The following is a 21,145-nucleotide window of genomic DNA, read 5'->3' as shown; positions in this document are numbered from 1 at the left end:
TACAATGTATCTGACTTGTCCATTCACAAAGACAGAAGACTGATTACTGTGATAGCCAATCAGAAGATATCACAGCGATCAGATGACCTGGAATCAGACTTCCGGGTCCTGATCATTAGAACAGGGCCGCGCCCCCAGCACAAAGGGAAATACACAAAGATGCGGCCCCATGGAAAAAAGCCCAGTCCAGTGGGGCTGCATATAAATGCATACGGCCGGCGTGAAGAGGTTAAGGATTTGATTATATGTATTACAGAAGGGAATGGTATATGGCGTCCAGTGCCCATGTGGGCTACAGTACATTGGCTGTACAACAAAGAATAAAGGAACATGGTTATATTATATCAGCCGGGTTCAGAAAACATAATCTCTCAAAACATTTTGTGTTGAACTATAACAAAGATCTGTCCGTATGTCATTCTGGGGCACTGATAAATTTCAGAAGAACTGAAAAGGCAGCAATAAAATTAAATATTAATGCAAATAAACCCTGCGCACCCTGCTAGGCACCAACAGCTAGCTTAAACACTGGCAAGAAATACATTATACACACAAACAGCACTGGTTAAAATAAAACACAATAAAAATAGAATGTTCATCAGAGTCCAGCATGTATACAGGTAATCCAAAAGGCCTTTGAATACGAACTTCCACCCAGGTGCTGGAAACCACACAATATATAGAGCCTCCACCTTCACCATATACTGACTCTTACCGACAGGTATGGACCATCAGTGGTTAAACACAGCAGTGAGTGATTTGAAGGATCACCCCCCCCCCCCCCCCCTTGCATCTCCTGGATGGTATATGAGAACATCCGTGATTCCAATCAACCAACAGGTGAGAACCATCAATAGCCCGATCTAGCAATAGGGGATTTAGGAAATCAATTAGCTTTGCACCTCCGGACTAATGTATGCAAACATCCATTTTTCAACTGACCTCATGCATAGAAAGAAGGTCAAGGAAAGAGCCCCATAGGGTTCTATGTTTCAAGATGTTTTATTAAAAAGCTAAGATTCACACTCACCAAATGGTAGGTAAAATAGGCAGGGTATACACTGAATGCCGAATGCTTATCAGTTCCAACCAGAACAATGGCTGGCTTCCGGGCGTGACGACAGAAAGTAAAGCTAGCTTCTCCCACCGCGTTTCGTCATTACGACGTCATCACCTTCTTCTGCATTGGGCCATTGATGGTTCTTACCTGTTGGTTGATTGGAATCATATACCATCCAGGAGATGCAAGGTTCTGCACACAGAAGGTTTTTTTATTTTAATGCACAGAATGTATTAAAGTAGAACTATAGGCAAAACGTTTTTTCTTTCATTTTGGATAGAGTAAGGGAGGATTATAACCCCTGTCATTTTTTTTTCACCATCTATGTCCTATTGCAGATATTTCTTTTCAATTCCTGTTCCATAGCCAAACAGGAAGTGAGAGGAAATCCCTGCAAATTAATTTAATTTATTGGGGACCCCAGGACCCACTCTATTGCTATTCAAAACTAACACTATCTAAAACGGAAAAAAAAAAATGTTTTGCCTTTAGTTATACTTAACCACCCCCCGTCCGCGCTACAGCCTATATACGGCTGCAGCGCGGACTCGAATTTTCGGGAGGCCGTTTTTAAACGGCCTCCCAGTGACACGCCCCCAGCGCGCTCCCGCGAGCGCGCTGCGGGGAAAATCTGTGTCGGCCGTGTCCCTTGGACACAGCCGATCACAGATCGTGGTGAATGGCCAATCACAGCGGCCATTCACCACGTGATCTGGCCGTCCAATGAGCGATGATCTCATATGTAAACAACGGAGCCTGCAGTGTGAGGAAGGAGGGGGAGCCGACAGCCGCTGGGGACACACAGCAATGTAATCAGGGCACCGATCACCAGTGCCCTGATTACTAAAAGGTAAAAACACACACACAGTGCCCCCACATCAGTGCCTGCCATCAGTGCCCCCCATCAATGCCCACAATCAGTGCCCATAGTGCTGCTAGTCAGTGCCCATCAGTGCCTGCTCATCTAGGCACTGATGAGCACTGACTGGCAGCACTATGGGCACTGAGTGTGGGCACTGATGGTGCTGCCCATCAGTGCCGCTCATCAGTGCCACCCGTCAGTGTCCAGTGCCATCCGCCAGTGCCCTCTCAGTGCCCATCAGTGCCGCCTCTCAGTGCCCAGCAGTGCCACCTGTCAGTGCCCAGCAGTGCCACCTCTCAGTGCCCAGCAGTGCCGCCTCTCAGTGCCCAGCAGTGCCGCCTCTCAGTGCCCAGCAGTGCCGCCTATCAGTGCCCAGCAGTGCCGCCTATCAGTGCTCATCAGTGCCGCCTCTCAGTGCTGCCTCTCAGTGCCGCCTCTCAGTGCTCATCAGTGCGGCATATTAGTACCTCCTCATCAGTGCCCATAAGTGCCACCTCATCAGTGCCCATAAGTGCCACCTCATCAGTGCCCATCAGTGCAGCCTATCAGTGCCCATCAGTGCCGCCTCATCAGCGCACATCAGTGAAGGAGAAAAATTTATTTTCAAAATTTACTCGCAGAAAATAAGAAAAACTTTTTTTTTTTTCAAAATTTTTTGTCTTTATTCTTTTTTTTTGTAAAAAATAAAAAACCCAGAGATGATTAAATACCACCAAAAGAAAGCTCTATTTGTGTGAAAAAAATGATAAAAATTTCATATGGGTACAGTGTAGCATGACCGCGCAATTGTCATTCAAAGTGTGACAGCGCTGAAAGCTGAAAATTGGCCTGGATGGGAAGGGTGTTTAAGTGCACAGAAGGCAAGTGGTTAAAGATAAAAAAAACCTTTTGACTTTACAACAACTTTAACAAAAAAGCACTTTTTTTTTTGCTTTTTTTGCTTTTTAAAGCTATTAGGTCCATATCTATGGTTCATGAATTCTGGTAAACAATACAATTTATTATCTTTTTTTTTTTTATATATTTGAAGAGTTGTGAAATATACATGTTTTTATCATGTTTACACTTTTATTCATTTTTTGTATTGCTTTTTAGTTGTTTTAATAATTGTGTTTTATTATGTTTTTTAATATGGATCATATATATATATATATATATATATATATATATATATATATATATATATGTATGATAGAGGATATAAATTATATACACTATATTGTCAAAAGTATTGGGACACCCGCCTTTAAACGCACATTAATTTTAATGGCATCCCAGTCTTAGTCTGTTGGGTTTAATATTGAGTTGGCTCACCCTTTGCAGCTATAACCGCTTCAACTCTTCTGGGAAGGCTGTCCACAAGGTTTAGGAGTGTGTTTATGGGAATGTTTGAGCATTCTTCCATAAGCGCATTTGTGAGGTCAGACATTGATGTTGGATGAGAAGGCCTAGCTCGCAGTCTCCGCTCAAATTCATTATAAATGTGTTCTATGGGCTTGAGGTCAGGACTCTGTGCAGGCCAGTCAAGTTCCTCCACTCCAAACTCACTCATCCATATCTTTAAGGACCTTGCTTTGTGCGCTGGTCCAAATCATTTGGTGGAGGGGGGATTATGGTGTGGGGTTGTTTTTCATGGGTTTGGCTTGGCCCCTTAGTTCCAGTGAAGGTAACTCGTAAGGCGTCAGCAAACCAAGACATTTTGGACAATTACATGCTCCCAACATTGTGGGGACAGTTAAGGGATGATCCCTTTCATTTCCAACATGACTGCGCACCATTGCACAAATCAAGGTCCATAAAGGACATAAATGAGCGAGTTTGGGGTGAAGGGACTTGACTGGCCTGCAAATAGTCCCGACTTCAACCCGATAGAACACCTTTGGGATGAATTAGAGCAGAGACTGCGAGACAGGCCTTCTCAACCAACATCAGTGCCTGACTTCACAAATGTGCTTCTAGAAGAAAGGTCAAACATTCCCATAGACACACTCCTAAACCATGTGGACAGCCTTCCAGAAGAGCTGAAGCTGTTGTAGCTGCAAAGGGTGGGTGAACTCAATATTGAACCCTATGGACTAAAACTGGGATGCCATTAAAGTTCACGTGCGTGTAAAGGCAGGCGTCCCAATACTTTTTACAATATAGTGTATGCGATATATATAATATAGTAACTCAGAGTAATGTTCAGAAGACCAGGTATTACATCTTTTATGAATGGACTGAACTTTTTTTAGAGCATATAATGCCAATAAATGGTGTTTGATAAGTCAAGTGCCCTGTAAACATACTGGTACAAACAAGGAGGAATACCACCATTCATATAATGTATTTATGCAGTTTATTAAAAAATCATAGACAAGGAGTAAACATGCAAGATGATGAGGGAAAATCTTCATGCCAACATGATAACAAAGCTGGAGAGTGTGAAAAAAAATGGAGAGGGTGGTCCCCATAAAAAAGTGTAAACAAAGTAGCCCATTAAGACCAGCAGACGTCACAGTGCCCCACACCCTCTGAGGAAACCAAGGGGCAGAGCTGGTGACAACACGATATGGACTGGAAGTAAGAACACATATTGATGACTATGAAAGCAACTTATTAATTACATGTAAAACAAGCCAAAGACAAAATATTATCTGAAGTGGAGAATAAAAAGCGAGGCTCCCCATTAGGAGGATGCGGAGTGGAAAAAAGAGTGAAAGTCAATAAAGCCCCTTTTTTCAGAGGGTGCAGTTTCACATACTGTAATACATACAAGAAACAAAACACTGGTCCAGGTCAGCCTCCTATTCCACCTCCACTATCACACTAATAGGTGCTGGCCCTACTCACAGCAGTCTTCAATGAAAGAAAGAAAAGTTCTGGTTGACCCCAAAATTCTTCATTAAAGTACATCTCCACAAAACAAAGCAGGTGAATACAGCATCCGCAGCTAACGTGTTTCTTGCTAAATCAGCGTTCAATCATAGCTCACAGACTTACATCTCACACGTTACATGTCTGCACTCTTTCTTGTGACCCTATTGCCACTGGTGATTTTCTCGGATCTGGAGTCCTCAGTCATCTTTATTGGCTAACCCAGGATGGTAGAACTCCAGCACATTCGTACTGGAATACATTTATTCTCAGTTTGTACACTGAGCTGATCATGTGGGGCTCTGTGAACAATTTCAAGAACATCAGTACGTCAGGCTGACATACAATCTCTTCAGCAATAAAACAAAAATTTTGCTTTAAAGTATATATAAAGCCAAACCATTGTTTTTGTTTTAAAAAGAGTAGGGTGAAAACTAGGGCTCAACCGATTATCATCAAAGCCGATATATCGAGGGTTGAAATGAACTTTCCCCGATATATCAGACTTGGCCACCATGGTGGCCGATATTGCCGATATTTCGAATAGTGCTTGTACCAGAGTGATGCCTGCAGCTAGAGGCATTACCCTGGTACCGGCGTCCATAGCCGACGGTCGGCTGTCTTGTAATGACAACCAATCCGGCTGAGAAGCTGCTCAGCTGTCATTACAAGGAGTTGGAGGGGACATCCCCCCCCTCCCGCCACCTTCCGCGGCTCGCCCGGGTCTCCCGCCCCACCAGGAGACCCGGGCAACTAGCCTGCATGGCTGTCAAAGACCGGATCAAAGCCGCATTCGGCTCTGATTGGGTCTCCATGCAAAAACCCAGAAGTGATGTCATGACATCACTTCCGGGTACTGGTGCCAGATTCAAAAAATGACAGCATTCAAAACAGCCAAACTTGGCGTTTTGAATGCTTTTAAGTGCACAAGAGTTCCTGTCAAAGAAAAAAAAAAAATTTTAAACCCACGAAATACCGATATGCATTGACCAAAATATCGGTATCGGCAACGAAAAATCGATATCAGTTGATCACTAGTGAAAACCCCTATCATGTTATGTTTTTTTGCTACCTGTGACCACTGGGGTGATTTCCCTTCATTTCCTGTTCTTGGGACAGAACAGGAAATCTCTTAACAGCTAAAGGGATCCTTATCCTAAAGCGCTGTCATGGGAACAGATGTCTCCATTGGAGAATTTTCTCCAACCTTATGCTCTCGTGACAACTCTAACATTTTCAATTTCCCCTTACTTTCTATCTTTGCCATAATGGTCATTAGGACAAACAGTGAGGTGACTCTCCACAGTAGGGACAAAAACAGCAATAAAACCTTGACAAAGGGTCTTACCATTCCCTACTCTACCAAAAAAAACTGAAAAAAAGCCTTTATATACACTTTTATATGGGCAGAGGTGGGACTGCATTCTAAATTGCTATCATGTCCCCTCTCAGGCGTCTCTTCTCTGGGGAGAATAAATCAAGCGCCTCTAAACGCTTTTCGTAATTAAGGTCCTCTAATCCCCTAATTAGTTTAGTTGCCCTTCTCTGTACTCTCTCTAACTCCAACACTTCCCTTCTGAGGACTGGCGACCAGAACTGGACAGACTACTCCAGATGTGGTCGGACCAGTGTTTTATAAAGTGGTAGGATTATAGTTTTATCTCTGGAATACATCCCTTTCCTTATGCATGCTAATAATTTTCCGGCTTTGGCAGCTGCAGCTTGACATTGCATGCTATTGCTAAGTCTATCTTCTACTAAGACTCCCAGGTCTTTCTCCATTTTTGATACCCCCAGAGGTTCCCCCCCAGCGTGCATTTTGCTTTTATGTTATTGGTCCCTAAGTGCAATACCTTGCACTTATCCACATTAAACCTTATTTGCCATGTAGTTGCCCACTCTGTTATTTTGTTCAGGTCATTCTGTAAGATTTCTGCCTCACGATGTGAAGTTTTTGTCCTGCTCAATTTTGTGTCATCTGCAAAAACTGAGATTGAGCTAATGACCCAGTCCTCAATGCTATTTATGAGTAAATTGAACAAAGTTGGTCCCAGAACTGAGCCTTTAGTAAATCAACCCCATCTCAAGATCCTTGCACTTCAGCACCAGGAAAATGGGTTGTTGGTGGGCTTTACGGCACTGGTGAAAGTGTAACTTACCAGGTTGGTAGATAGACCTAGTTTAGTACAGGAAAACCTGAGGTACCATATGTAGACTGAATAAGTGGGCCATCCTCATAATGGTAAGTGAGGCCTTTTGCTTTGTTGAGTGTAACTTATCACACAAAAAGGAGTCTCACCTGCCCATTACTGGGTTTTTAATGTGAATAGTGGGGGCAGTAAAGAACATTGATTTTTCTGGAATAAAACTGAAAACTGGAGTAATGAGACATTTCTGTTGTAGATACCAAGAGATATAATATTTCAACTTTTGGCAAAGTCCAACTTACATCACTAATAACTGAAATCAGTTGAGTTAGAGAAACCATCTTACTTTATCTATTAGGAGAATTCCTGCATATTCAATGCTCTTCGCATGGTGGCATAGTTTCTTTTAATAACAGAAAATATGAGGTGCTTTGATCAGAATATATCATTTGAATTTCATCAAAATATTACTACAATGAGTATACGCATACGATAGCAGCTGAGGTAATGTACTATATGGGGGTGAAACATGTTTAGTCATTGGATATAACACATTGTTGTATACAAAAATTTTATTTGTATTTAAAAATACCAACTAAGTATTTTGTACTGCAAATTTCACAACCCCAGCAATGGCACGTTTTAAATCACATATTTAATCCAAGTTATTATTTACTATTAGAATGTTTCAAAATGCACTTACATACAACAACATGTAATCTATTTTCTTACATTGTTTAGGCGTGAACTTCAACCATTTGGGGTGAAAGTTTGCATCATTGAGCCCAGCTCTTTCAAGACCCCAGCTACAGATATACAGACCACATTACAAAGCCTCAATGATGTCTGGGGACAGGCCCCTCTGTGGGCCAAGAACAGTTATGGCCAACAGTATTTCCAGGATTGTGAGTATAATTGCTATAATGTACCCTCTTTATGACTTAGCTAGGGCACTTCCTGCATCCTGTATCTGTATAAACAGAACATTCTGGCATCTAAATATATTTAATAAGACTCTAACCTGTGTATCCACGTTTAAAAGAAAAATTCACTTTTGGCTTTTTCCAGATCATGGCTACTGATTTCTGCCAGTACTGTGGCAAAGAGATCTCTTGCATGACAGTGCTGCATAGTTTGTCATTGAGCACCTATATAAGGGACAAAACCTCCCACTGATCACCAAATGTAAGGGACAAAGCTCTGATTGAAGACCAATTCAACCACTTCTGGACCAGAAGGTTTTCCCCCTTAATGACCAGGCCATTTTTTGCGATTCGGCACTGCATTACTTTAACTGACAATTGCGCGGTCGTGCGACCCTGTACCCAAATAAAATTGATGTCCTTTTTTCCCACAAATTGAGCTTTCTTTTGGTGGTATTTGATCACCTGTACGATTTTTATTTTCTTGCACTATAAACAAAAAACGAGTGACAATTCTGGAAAAAAAAAACAATATTTTTCACGTTCTGCTATATAACATTCCCATAAAAAAAAATTAAAAAGCAAATTTTTTCATAATTTTAAGCCAATATGTATTCTGCTACATATTTTTGATTAAAAAAATCCCAATAAGTGTATATTGATTGGTTTGCGCAAAAGTTATCGCATCTACAAACTGGGGGAAAGATTTATGTCATTTTTATTTATTTTTTTTACAAGTAATGGCGGTGATCAGCGATTTTTAGCAAGACTGGGACATTGCGGCAGACAGAACGGACACCTAATTTACATTTTTGACACTTTTGGGGGGACCAGTGACAATACTACTACAGTAATCAGTGCTAAAAATATGCACTGTTACTGTACTAATGACACTGGCAGGGAAGGGGTTAACACCAGGGGATCAAATGGTTAAATGTCCCTAGGGGGTGCTTTGTAACTGTGTGGGCAATGGACTTATAGAATGAACACAGGGACCTGTGTTCCTAAATAGGAGGAACACAGGAGCCCTGTGCTCATTGCTGACAGAACAGTGGTCTGCCAGGTTTACAACGGCAGACTGCTGCTCTGTCTCCATAGGGAGCAATCGCAGGTGCCCAGTGGCAATCACGGCTGCCAGACCCTCAGATCAGCTTCCCTCTTGGTGAATGGGCGCTCGTGCATGCCCCTACTCGCGGTCTCGCAAAGTGACGTACAATGACGTCGTTTCGCAGGACAGAGCCGACCTGCCACAGTATATGTACTGCTGGCGGTTGGTAAGTAGTCAAGGGACCTACTGAACGCTAGTGTAAAGAACAACAACATTGGGATCTAAACAACCAATTCCACCATATGTAAAGCGCCTGAACTCCTATGGACACCACCATTGAAGGGAGGGGGGGGGGGGGTAATTTATGCCTCTGACACCACTTGTAACGGAATTATTATTTATATTTGTTCTTTCCAGTGCCCACCCACCAACACTAGGGTATTGTTCCTCACATTGACTCTTCCTCTCACTGACTATCAACAATGGGGATTTTTTTACTCCAACAGATTATCAACATAGGTGGGACATTTTTTTTCTCCCTTATGCTACCCACAAACGCTTATGCTTTTCTTTCCTCCTTTTGAACACTGTTGCCATGTTTTTTTTCCCTCACTAATGCTGGGTTTTTTTTACCTCACACTGACCGCCGGTGCCCTGGCAGTTTTCCTTCTACTGACCAGCACTGTTAGGGTCACTATGTCACATATTCCTGACCACTGACCACACAGTCTGTGAGCAATGCTGTATGTTGCATACTCTTGTCCCCTGCATTATATTTTGCCCATTAGATACTCCTGACCACTGAACTCTGAAAGTTGCGTAGTCTTTTTTTTGTTGTCTCAAAGAGTTACTGGTTTCTGCATAGTCCACAACTGTTTTAATGCTGTTTTTTTTTTTTTTTTTTTTATTGTAAGCTCAAATTATTAGCTCTATGCTTAGATTCTTTATTCAGAAAAACATGTGGTAGAGTTTATTTTTCTTTTTATGTACATCTGCGACACCCTCACTTGTGCCATATTCATTACAGAGTATTTTGTGCATACATGAACTGGGGCATGTGAATGTCAAGCAAGCATACAGCAAATAGGCTCAGAGTCTATTTTACCATGTCCCAGTGGTACATCTAATATCCAACAAAATGTAGCCATCCTCTTTCTGTTGCCCCAGACCAGGATATTTTTTTTTGTACATTCTTAAGTTGGGAGGTATACTAAAACTAAAAGAAATAATTATATACACTGCTCAAAAAAATTAATGAAACACTAGAAAAAACATCAGATCTCACTGAGTAAAAATATCATGCTGGATATCTAAACTGATATGGACTGGGTAATGTGTTAGGAATGAAAGGATGCCACATTGTTTGATGGAAATGAAAATCATAAACCTACAGAGGGCTGAATTCAAAGACACCCCGAAAATCAAAGTTAAAAAATTTTTGCAGAAGGCTAGTCCATTTTGCTTAAATTTCATTGCAACAACTCAAAATGGTGCTCAGTTGTTTGTATGTCCCCCATGTTTTGTATGCATGCCTGACAATGTCGGGGCATGCTCTAATGAGATGACTGATGGTGTCCTGGGGTATTTCCTCCCAGATCTGGACCAGGGCACTGAACTTCTGAACAGACTGAGGTGCAACCTGGTGGCGTTGGATGGACCAAAACATAATGTCCCAGAGGTGTTCTATTGGATTTAGGTCAGGAGAGCGTGGGGGCCATTCAATGTTATCAATTCCTTTATCCTCCAGGAACTGGCTGCATACTCTCGCCACATGAAGCTGGGCATTGTTGTTCACCAGGAGGAACCCAGGACCCACTGCACCAGTGTAGGGTCTGACAATGGGTCCAAGGATTTCATCCTGATACCTAATTGCAGTCAGGGTGCCATTGTCTAGCCTGTAGAGGTCTGTGCTTCCCTCCATGGATATGCCTCCCCAGACCATCACTGACCCATCACCAAACCGGTCAGTGATGGCTACTCCAGACCCTTTTACGTCTGTCACATGTGCTCAGGGTGAACCTGCTCTCATCTGTGAAAAGCACAGGGTGCCAGTGGTGGACCTGTTAATTCTGGTGTTCAATGGCAAAAGCCAATCGAGCTCCATGGTGCGGGGCTGGGAGCACAGGGCCTACTAGAGGATGTCAGGCCACCCTCATAAAGTCTGTTTCTGATTGTTTGGTCAGATACATTCTCACCAGTGGCCTGCTGGAGGTCATTTTGTAGGGCTGTGGCAGTGCTCATCCTGTTCCTCCTTGCACAAAGGAGCAGATACTAGTCCTGCTGAAGGACCTTCTACAGCCCTGTCCAGCTCTCCTAGAGTAACTGTCTGTCCCCTGGAATTTCCTCCATGTTCTTGAGACTGTGGTGGGAGACACAGCAAGCTTTCTGGCAATGGAACGTATTATTGTGCCACCCTGAAGGAGTTGGACTGCCTGTGCAACCTCTATATGGTCCAGGTATCGCTTTGACTAGTGAAAAACAGTCAGAAAAGAGGCGTAGGGAAAAAAATGTAATTGGCCTCCACCTGTAAAGCCATTCCTGTTTTGGGGGTCATCTCATTGTTGCCCGTCTAGTGAACCTGTTATTTTCAATAACACCAAAGCAGCTGAAACTGATTTACAACCCCCATGCTACTTAACTGACCAGATCAATATCCCAGGAGTTCAATTGACTTGATGCTATATTCTGATTAAAAAGTGAAAAAGTGTTCTTTTTATTTTATATGTATGTATATATATATATATAAAATATATTACACACACAGACATTTACGCACTGTATTTTGAGTCATGATCTAGCCGAATACCATTTATGCTCTGAGGTCCCCATGTATAGTATTGTACTGTAATGTCATGTAAATGCCTTTGATAGAAAAAAAAAAAGATACACTCTTTCTAACTGGGTTGATATCTCTTATTCTGTTCCAGATTGCAGATTCATCAAGTACAGACTGTCCAAGTGTGATCCTCAAATAAATCGGGTTACAGATTGCATAGAACATGCCTTGACTGCTGTATACCCATGGACTCGCTATTCTGTAGGATGGATCACAAAACTCTACTTCGTGCCAGTATCATATCTTCCCACTTTCATATCTGACTACCTGTTAGCTCATCCATTGAAAACACCATCTAGGCTGTGCTCTTCACAAGAAAGTAACTGAACTGCCTGGGCAACTGGTTTGGCTAAAGCTTTATTTTTTTTATAATTTTTTTTTTTTTTATTGAGGGGGTTATATTTATTGTTTTTTCACGATTATGTTTGTGTATCTCCTAGAATAAGAAGTTATTTTTTAAATAGACCATGTTGCCAGGCCTTTCATTGCAATAATAATAAAAAACTTACCATCAGATTATACGTATGTGCATTTAGCATAATTTATGCATGTTATTTAACTATAAATGCTTCCCCTGTGTAGATATTCAAAAGCCCTGAGACCTGGTCCTGGGAGTGACCATCTTGGATGTTAGGTAGCAGCTCCAGTAAACACAGAGCTGTTACTCAAATAAAACGCTATAGAGACATTCTCAACCAGGGCTCTGTGTAACCCTAAGGTTCCTCCAAAGGTTGCTACTGGTTCCTTGAGCTGTGGCTGTATGATCTCCTATCTGGTGGTGCTTGCATAAACCTGGTTCTAATGCAGCTTACCCTGGCTGTTTGAGCGTCCGGCCCTCTGTTCAGCAGGAGCCAACATCATATACATTACAGTATATAAACATAATTTCCACCGCTTCTATTTATGACAGTTCCCTGTTGTCAATGGTTGCTAAGGCACACCACCCCTGATGACGTCTCGTGAAGAAATGTGTTGGGTAGAGTCTAAACCGGGTGACATCATTCACTAGAGGCCACTCATATGATATGAATAGGAAGAGGAGTTTTCCTCTCTAGTTTGGGTGATTTGTTTCCAGTGCTGACAATCAGCACTATGCTATGCAAGTGCATTCTTTTATATGCTTTTAATAAACATGTTACACTATAAAACCTCTCTCATCCTTCTCTTATTTTATAATAGTTGATGAAGAGTGATAGGTGGAGTGTGTGACTGTTCTAGGAAATCAAGGCATAGCAAACAATTATAACAAATTGTGCAATTTGACAATCCTATTCAATTAAGAGGTCAAATTCAGAAGGTGAGTGTATCACTGATTGAGGATGTCTGAGAAAGGATCAAGTGAACTGCAAGTGTCTTCCATATTATATTGTGCTGGGGACTCAGTCCTTTGTTTCAATCACATGGAGTGTGTCTTAATTTTTCGTGGAGTCGATATTTTCACACTTTGTTCACACTTAGGAGTGATGTAGACTCTATTGATACATTTTGTTGTTGCACATCTTGTTTTTTGTTTTTTGTCCAGTACCGCCCAGGGCGGTACTGGACGCACAACTGTCATGCCCCCTAGACGCCGACTCACATACACGCAGGACGCCGCAATCTTATGCATCGGCCTTGGATGTTTTTTTTCGATGTGCCTCTATACAAAGCTATCCATCCAAGTGCAATCTTAAATAAACCCTATGTTAGCTTTACGGAATTACGCTATGTGCTGCTTATTTCCTTCCATATTCTATGATACCATGTGTGGAGTTCTTATGTGATATAGAGGAATATACCTGGATACCTGGTCTCTGGAGGAGGTGATCTATTTGGAATCACTGCTTTAGTGCATGTGGCCATTCCATTAAGTTGGAGGCCTGAGCTTCTGGTAAGCTGCCATTTTGCTACTTACATCTCACGGGTGTACCCCTGCCTTTACCTTTGGATGCCAAGTCTTCGGGTCTATCATTACCTCTCTGGGACTTTTTACCACTACTCACTATTAATTTTTGGAACACACTTCATGGACTTTTTTGTTCACTGTGTTATTTATGTCATTTAATGTTTCACTTTGATTTATGGGTTACACCATATCAGATAGCGCTGCACTATTTTTTGCTTTATATTGTTGATCTTGCTATTGGTCAAGTGTTTTTAGCTGCTTTCACATTTATTCATTTTTGCTCACTTGTTTTACTAACTATTAGCGCAGGATTTTTTGTGTTTTATTCAAGGATATTTAGTAACAGGCATGGTGAGTTTTTTTAAGTTGTAATTTTTCTCCCACGATTCTTGGGAAAATGAAGAAATACGTTTTTTTTTTCTTTTACACAAAATTGTCATTGTCATAATAACACGTTATTTCTCCCACACAGTATATGCATACTTGCAATTACACCCAAAAATACATTCTGCTACTCCTCCTTAGTATGGCAATACCACATGTGTGAGAATTTTACACAGCTTGGCCTCATACAGAGGCCCAACATGCAAGGGGCACCGTTAGGTGTTCTAGGAGCATAAATTACACATTTAATTTCCTAACGACCTATCACACTTTTGAAGGCCCTGGAGCACCAGGACAATGGAATTACCCACAAAATGACCTCATTTTGGAAAGCAAACACCCCAACGTATATTATATGAGGCATAATGAGTCTTTTGAACTTGTCCTTTTTTTCCACAAGTTTTTGGAAAATGTGGAAAGAAATTGAAAATGTATTTTTTTTTCCACAAAGTTGTAAATTTATAAGATATTTCTTACACATAGCACGTACATAGCAAAAATGACACCCCAAAATACATTCTACTACTCCTCTTGAGTATGGCGATACCACATATGTGGGACTAAGTCACAGCATAGCCACATGCAGAGGCCCGACATGCAAGGAGCACCGTCAGGTGTTCTAGGAGCATAAATTACACATATAATCTCATTACAACCAATCACACTTTTGAAGGCCCTGGAGCACCAGGACAATGGAAACCCCCCCAAAATTACCCCATTTTGGAAAGAAAACACCCCAACACATAATCTAGAACTGGACTGCAGATAGGTAGTCAGGTACTCTGATGAGCTGCAGATAGGTACTCAGGTACTCTGATGGGCTGCAGACAGGTACTCAGGTACTCTGATGGGCTTCAGAGAGGTACTCAGGTACTATGATGGGCTGGAGACAGGTACCCGGATACTTTGATGGGCAGGAGACAGGTACTCAGGTACCCTATTGGGCTGCATATAGGTACTCAGATACTCTGATGGGCTGCAGATAGGTACTCAGGTACTCTGAAGGGCTGGAGACAGGTACTCGGGTACTCTGATGACAGGTGTTCAGGTACTCTGATGGGCTGGTGACAGGTACTCGGGTACTCTGATAACAGGTACTTGGGTACTCTGATGGGCTAGTGACAGGTACTTGGGTACGCTGATGACATGTTCTTGGATACTCTGATGGGCTGCAGAGAGGTATTTGGGTACTCTGATGGGCTGGAGACAGGTACTCGGGCACTCTGGGCTGGAGACAGGTACTTGGGTACTCTGGGCTGGAGACAGATACTTGGGTACGCTGATGACATGTTCTTGGATACTCTGATGGGATACAGAGAGGTACTCGGGTACTCTGGTGGGCTGGTGACAGGTACTCAGGTACTCCAATGACAGGTACTTGGGTACTCTGATGACAGGTACTCAGAGTAACTGAGTACCTGTCTTCAGAGTACCCGAGTACCTGTCAATAGAGTACCTGAGTACCTGTCATCGGAGTACCCGAGTACCTGTCACCAGCCCATCAGAATACCTGAGTACCTGTCATCAGAGTACCTGATGGGCTGGTGACAGGTACTCGGTTACTCTGATGGGCTAGTGACAGGTATTGTGATGGGCTAGTGACAGGTCCTCTTTACTGGGGGGGGGGAGCAATCAGTGTGTTTTGGTGTGGACTGTAATCGGTAACTAGCTGTTACCGCAATCTCCTCCTCACACAGGATCGGTGTGTGAGGAGGAGAACACGGTAACAGCTAGTTACCGTGGTTTCTGTTGATATTCTTTGACCGGCTGTGATTGGACACAGCCGGTCATGTGGTAAAGAGCCAATTTCATTGGCTCTTTACCCTGATCGGGGATGGACTGTGTCAGAGTGACACTCTCCATCTCCGATCGCCGCTCTGCGTGCCCCTGGGGGCGCGCACGAGTGGTGTGCACAAGGACAGTGCATGTGGCCGGCTGTGATTGGACACAGCTGGTCACATGGTAAAGAGACATTTTTTTTTAATGGCTCTTTACACCGATCGGGGATGGGCTATGACACGCCGCATCCTTGATCACCCCGATACGCGGGAACGGGCGGACGTCATATGACGCCCCCTTGAAGGGAGGAAGTGTTCCTGCCAACATCATTTTATAATGCGCCTGTAGGGAACTGGTTAAATAAAAGGTAATAAAAAAGACACATGGTGAGAGTGTTTTTATTTGCCCTAAACAAATCACTAATCAAGAGGGAGACAGCAGATAAGACTAGGTGTTCGATCTTGGCCAAAGCACCATAATAAAAAGTAAGTGTAACTTCAATATACAAGTATAAACAGCAGTTTCAAAGTATTAGCGAAGCAGTAGTTGATATTGTTCATGCAATGTAGCCCAGTGTTTCAGAAAAGAGTTTAGGCAGTGGTTACCAATGGTTACAGCAGGCAGAAGTGGATTGCAGACAGTCAGAGAGGATAATGATGATGGGGTGTCGCCGAGTTAGAATTGTAGCCGTTTTGAATGTGCCAGGCACTTAACGCCGCAGTGGCACTTTACCCAAGAAGCATTGCTTCCATTCTTTCTCCCACATTTGGTGAAACTTTTTAATGACTTCCTCCACAAAGATCCTTTACCACATGATATGCAATTCTCATATATTACACACTAATCCAAAAGCTTGATAAGGATCATAACCTATAGTCTAATTTTAGGCCCATTGCTCTACTAAATTCTGGTTTGAAATCCTTACAAAATTACTGACTTTTAGACTGAACCCTCTATATTACATACGGACCAGGTAGGCTTTGTGCCATTTTGACAAGCAGGGGACAATACTAGAAAAGGTTATCGATCTAAAAGGCATAGTCAGTGGCAGAGGAGGGAAGTGCTTCTACTTAGTCTAGATGCCAAAAAGGCCTTCGATAGATTGAAGTGGCCTTTTCTATTCGTTACCCTTTCTCCAAGACATTAAAAGATAGGTTTATCTTTTGGAACATGTTACACCTTTTTTTATAGAGTGTAAACATGCAACATGTTCCAACAACCTACCCCTCCCCCACCTGAACCCCCTTCCTATGACCATGGACTATGTTCCTCTCCCTGCACCTGCTGTCATGTTTAAAATTGATGTGGCTGTGTGGGTCTCCACCCACACAGCCACGTCTTTCATTAACAGTGATCTGTGTATGAATGAACTAGAAGTCCCCTCTGTCACCGTAGTGGTCTAAGAGAGTGCTGATCAGTGCTCTGGTAGACCATTGACACTGTTTGCACAAAGATATGAGCAGAGAGTTATAGGCAGTGTCTGCAGGAGCCTGACATTGCACCTTCAATCCACTGATCACGGGTGCAATGCTCTGCAGCCTTCTTATAACAAAATAACAAATGCACATTTTTTACTTGCAAAAATATATTTATTTATTTTACAAAGTTTTTTACAAAGTTAGCTTTTAAAAACCTATGTCTCCCTCACCGCCCAGTTAAAAAAACCCTATGCAACCTCATGACTTTCCCTCTATCTTTCTGTGCAGCAGTACAAGGCAAGGATGCCCATTGTCTACTCTTCTATTCGGCTACAGTCAATGGCAACCCACATCAGGAAATATCCAAATTTGCATGGAATCCTGGTTAGGAACAGAGGATTTAAAATATTACTTTCTATGGATGATATACTCGTCACTCTAACCCAAACATGTGTCTTCCTCCCTAACTTGCTCAAGGCCCTGGATGTGTGTAGTTCCCTGTCAGGATATAAGAATAATCACTCAAAAACTGAAGCCCTTCCACTAACTGATTCCCCTCCCACTATCCAGTCCTCAATCAATTACTTTCCCTACATTTGGCAGACAGCTATAAGTAAGGCTACGGCCGAAACACATTAGCATTTTACCATGTTGTACACTGCTGTCATGTTGGAATAAATCGCACCAAAAGGAAGCATTCGTATTCTGGCTTTTCTCATTACTTGGAAGCAATTGCATGCATCTAGACACTGCAGCCTGAGCACTGACAGACGCATTAATTTCGCTATTCGGTAGAGCTAGGGTGAGTTTGCATCTATTCTAAACTGCAATAAAATACATAACAGTTAAAAAGTCACTCCCATTTTTGACACACTGTATAGGGAGAACTACAATCCTTTTTTTTGCAACATTAGAGTGTCTTTATTGCAGTGGAGAAAGCAACCTATTTACAAGCCAAAGCCTTGTGGTTTACCCTGTATGCCTATAATCGATTGGACTGAAGTGCAAAAGCTGTGGATGGCACTTGTCCATCCTAACTCTCTACTGTGGAATATGCAATAATGATGTTGATATAGAATTGAACAAGCTTCTCCACACTATGTCAGAGGCTTCTGGCAAACTGGAAGAAGCCAACATCATTTTATATCAGAGGCATCTACTGTATAATAAAGGCTTTTCTATATAATTCTAAAATACCAAAGAGCCTTGCCTTGCTGATGACCTCCCCTTGGATGTCAAAGACCTTATTTCAATTCGGACACCTGGTAGATGTTAGAACCTGTAAGTTACTCTCTTTTGCGGATCTCCAAGAAAAGTTTTAACTACTGAACCATACATTCTATGGTAACCTGCAAAATTTGTAATTTTACCCAGTCCATTTTTAACTTCTTGCAATTCTCCAAATGAACACATTTTGAGGAATTCATCCTCATGGGCACCTCATGCAAAGGGATAATATCTATAAAATTTTAAATACAATCTCCTTACAAAATACAGGTAAACATTCTTACATGCACAAATAAAAGATTCTGGAGGAGGTATTATCTCTGGAGGTCTGACAAACTATCTGGTCTCAAGCAGATAAAAGCTTGATCTGCACCCTCTATAAAGTAAACCTATCCAAATTTCTACCATTGGTACCAAACCCCAGAGCTCCTCCACACTACCTATCCAAACGACCAGTGATAGATGCTGAAGAGCCCACATATTTCATTTTTCTCTTTTAGAACATTTATGTGGTGATGGAGCACAGTGTTAAGTGCATAATTGCACATACCAGGACCAGCCTCACTGGGTGCATGTATTATTTAGTTTTTATTAGTAGGTCCTTCATTTTTTTTTTTTTATTCAAATTGGGTAGCAATAAAACTGCATTAGCACTTATTTGTAAGCAGTTTACCTAATGTTGTATTCCGACCATGTGCTGGCCTACTGGTTTAGAGATGGGATGAAGCTGGGCTGCCTGCACCACATATTTTGGCAATGCCCACTTAACAAATCCTCTAGGAATTTGTTCATGCTCTTATTTACCACATATTAGACTCATGGATTCATTTTACTCCTAAGTTTTTCCTTTTGGATCTACCTCTGTCAGCCTTTTCCAAATCTGCTAAGAAATGATCACATATCCTCACCGAAACCAGATTTCTTGTGGCCCTCTACTGGAAAAAAGTAGAACCCCCATCATTACATGCTAGAATTAGGAATGCTAACTGAATAGAAAGTCTCACCACATGTCTACTGACACCCTAGCAATTTAACAAAGTCTAAAACATGTGGCATCTCAAAGAGGACCTGCCGGTCCAGATGTAGAAGGGAGCAGACGTCTCAGTGAGAGCTCCGGCTTCTCCGCCACAGAATCCTGATCCATCCTTCACTCCTGAGCGATATCCTACCATGTGGGCTGCTGATAACCCTGATCTTCCTATGCCATCTAAAGGGAGATCTGCCAAGAAACAGCCACCGACTAGGCCTCGGAGTTCCGCAGCGGGGACACGTGCGGTGGCCTTATTGCCTCTTTCCCCTGAGGCTGATCAGGCAGAGGCAGTGAGAGCGAATCTGCAGAGGCTGTTTCTTGATATAGCATCTGACATGAGAGAGACCTCACAGCCTATGGTTGCAGGACCCCCCCGGAGAGTGACTCCTCCACTGCTGCCATCCTGGATGCTATAGAGACTAGTAAAACTACCCTGATGGGCAGGATCGACACTCTGGATTTTTAGTGCAGCCTCATCAGACAAGACATGAACAAATTTAAAGGGAGGGTTTCAGCAGCAAAGGCTCGCATCTCAGAAATTGAGGATGCTGCTGGCACCTCCAGGCACAACATCTCTAAGCTACAAAACACAGTGAAATTCCTAATGGCGAGATCAGAGGATGTTGAAAAACGCATGCGCAGGAATAATGTGAGAGTGGTGGGCCTCCCGGAGGGCTCTGAGGGGGCTAGTCCTGCTGTTTTTGCAGAGGGGTTTTTCAAGGACATTCTTAATCTGACCCAACTATCCTCTGCATACATAGTGGAGCATGCACACAAGGTGCCGACAGGGCCTAGGCCTCAGGGAGCACCGCCCAAACCGTTCCTGGTGCGATTCCTCAATTATCGAGATGGAGACCTCATCCTGGCTGAAGCAAGGAAGCAACTGCAGCTTAAATATGAAAATACAACCCTGTATTTTTTTCCCTGATTTCTCTCCCAAGATTCGGAGGTGTCGGAGTTCATTTGTGGATGTCAGGGAGAAGGGGCTCACATATGGCATGCTGTACCCGAGTAAGTTATGTGTGGAGCATATGGGATCGGTGAAATTCTTTGAGAATCCGTTGGATGCCTCTGAGTGGCTAGATACCCTTGCTTGATTCTCATACACTTTGCAGCTATATTCCTCTATTAATGTTGGGACCCCCCTTTGACGGCTGTTAGAGGAGGTGTGTTGCCTTGCGGGGGCTTGCAATGGAGCTATCCCTCAAGACCCATGTTATGCCTCAAGTCAGAAACTTCCTCCCTTTTGATGCAGCTTACTTAAACCTCCTGTTATAACACCTAATATGGGATCTAGAGTTCTTCTTTAGAGTCTTGGATCGAATGGACCCTAGAACTTTGCATTTATCTTCTGTGGAGTACATGCACTGACTCCGAAGAGGAACAGTTCAGATTTTATGGGAATAAAGTCCTCCAGCTAGTTCTAATACACCACGTTTGTTATGCTGGTGAGAAAGGAAATGACAATTTTTCAGTCTGGGAATTTTTTTTACAGTTGGGGTGCAATTTCTTTTATTGTTTTTGTGTTTTTTTCCAGTTTTTGATACACTATTGGAGAAGAGTGCATTCACGTTTTGTACACTCTTTTACCCTTCTCTGGGCACAGGAGAAGGATTTCATCGTCATTGTTAGGTTTCATGCCTGTGTTAAGTGTTACTTATGTAGAGAAATGCATGACCAGTGGCACTGT

The 21,145-nt window shown here is 42.5% G+C and overlaps 1 protein-coding gene across 1 annotated transcript in view; it reads left to right on the top strand.

Annotated features, from left to right (window-relative positions):
• Positions 1-12,065, top strand: part of LOC309546087 (retinol dehydrogenase 7-like) — a 39,358-nt gene extending 27,293 nt beyond the window's left edge. The window contains exons 4-5 of the mRNA XM_082245600.1: positions 7,667-7,830; positions 11,824-12,065. Of these exons, the coding sequence (XP_082101726.1) occupies positions 7,667-7,830; positions 11,824-12,059 (400 nt within the window). The 3' untranslated portion in view covers positions 12,060-12,065. The remainder of the gene's footprint in view (positions 1-7,666; positions 7,831-11,823) is intronic.
• The last annotated feature ends 9,080 nt before the right edge of the window (positions 12,066-21,145 follow it).

Source organism: Pelophylax lessonae, assembly GCF_965119305.1.
Source record: "Pelophylax lessonae genome assembly, chromosome: 2".
NCBI lineage: Eukaryota > Metazoa > Chordata > Amphibia > Anura > Ranidae > Pelophylax > Pelophylax lessonae.
Note: the sequence above shows the minus strand (reverse complement) of the source record. Positions and strands in the feature narration are given on the sequence as shown.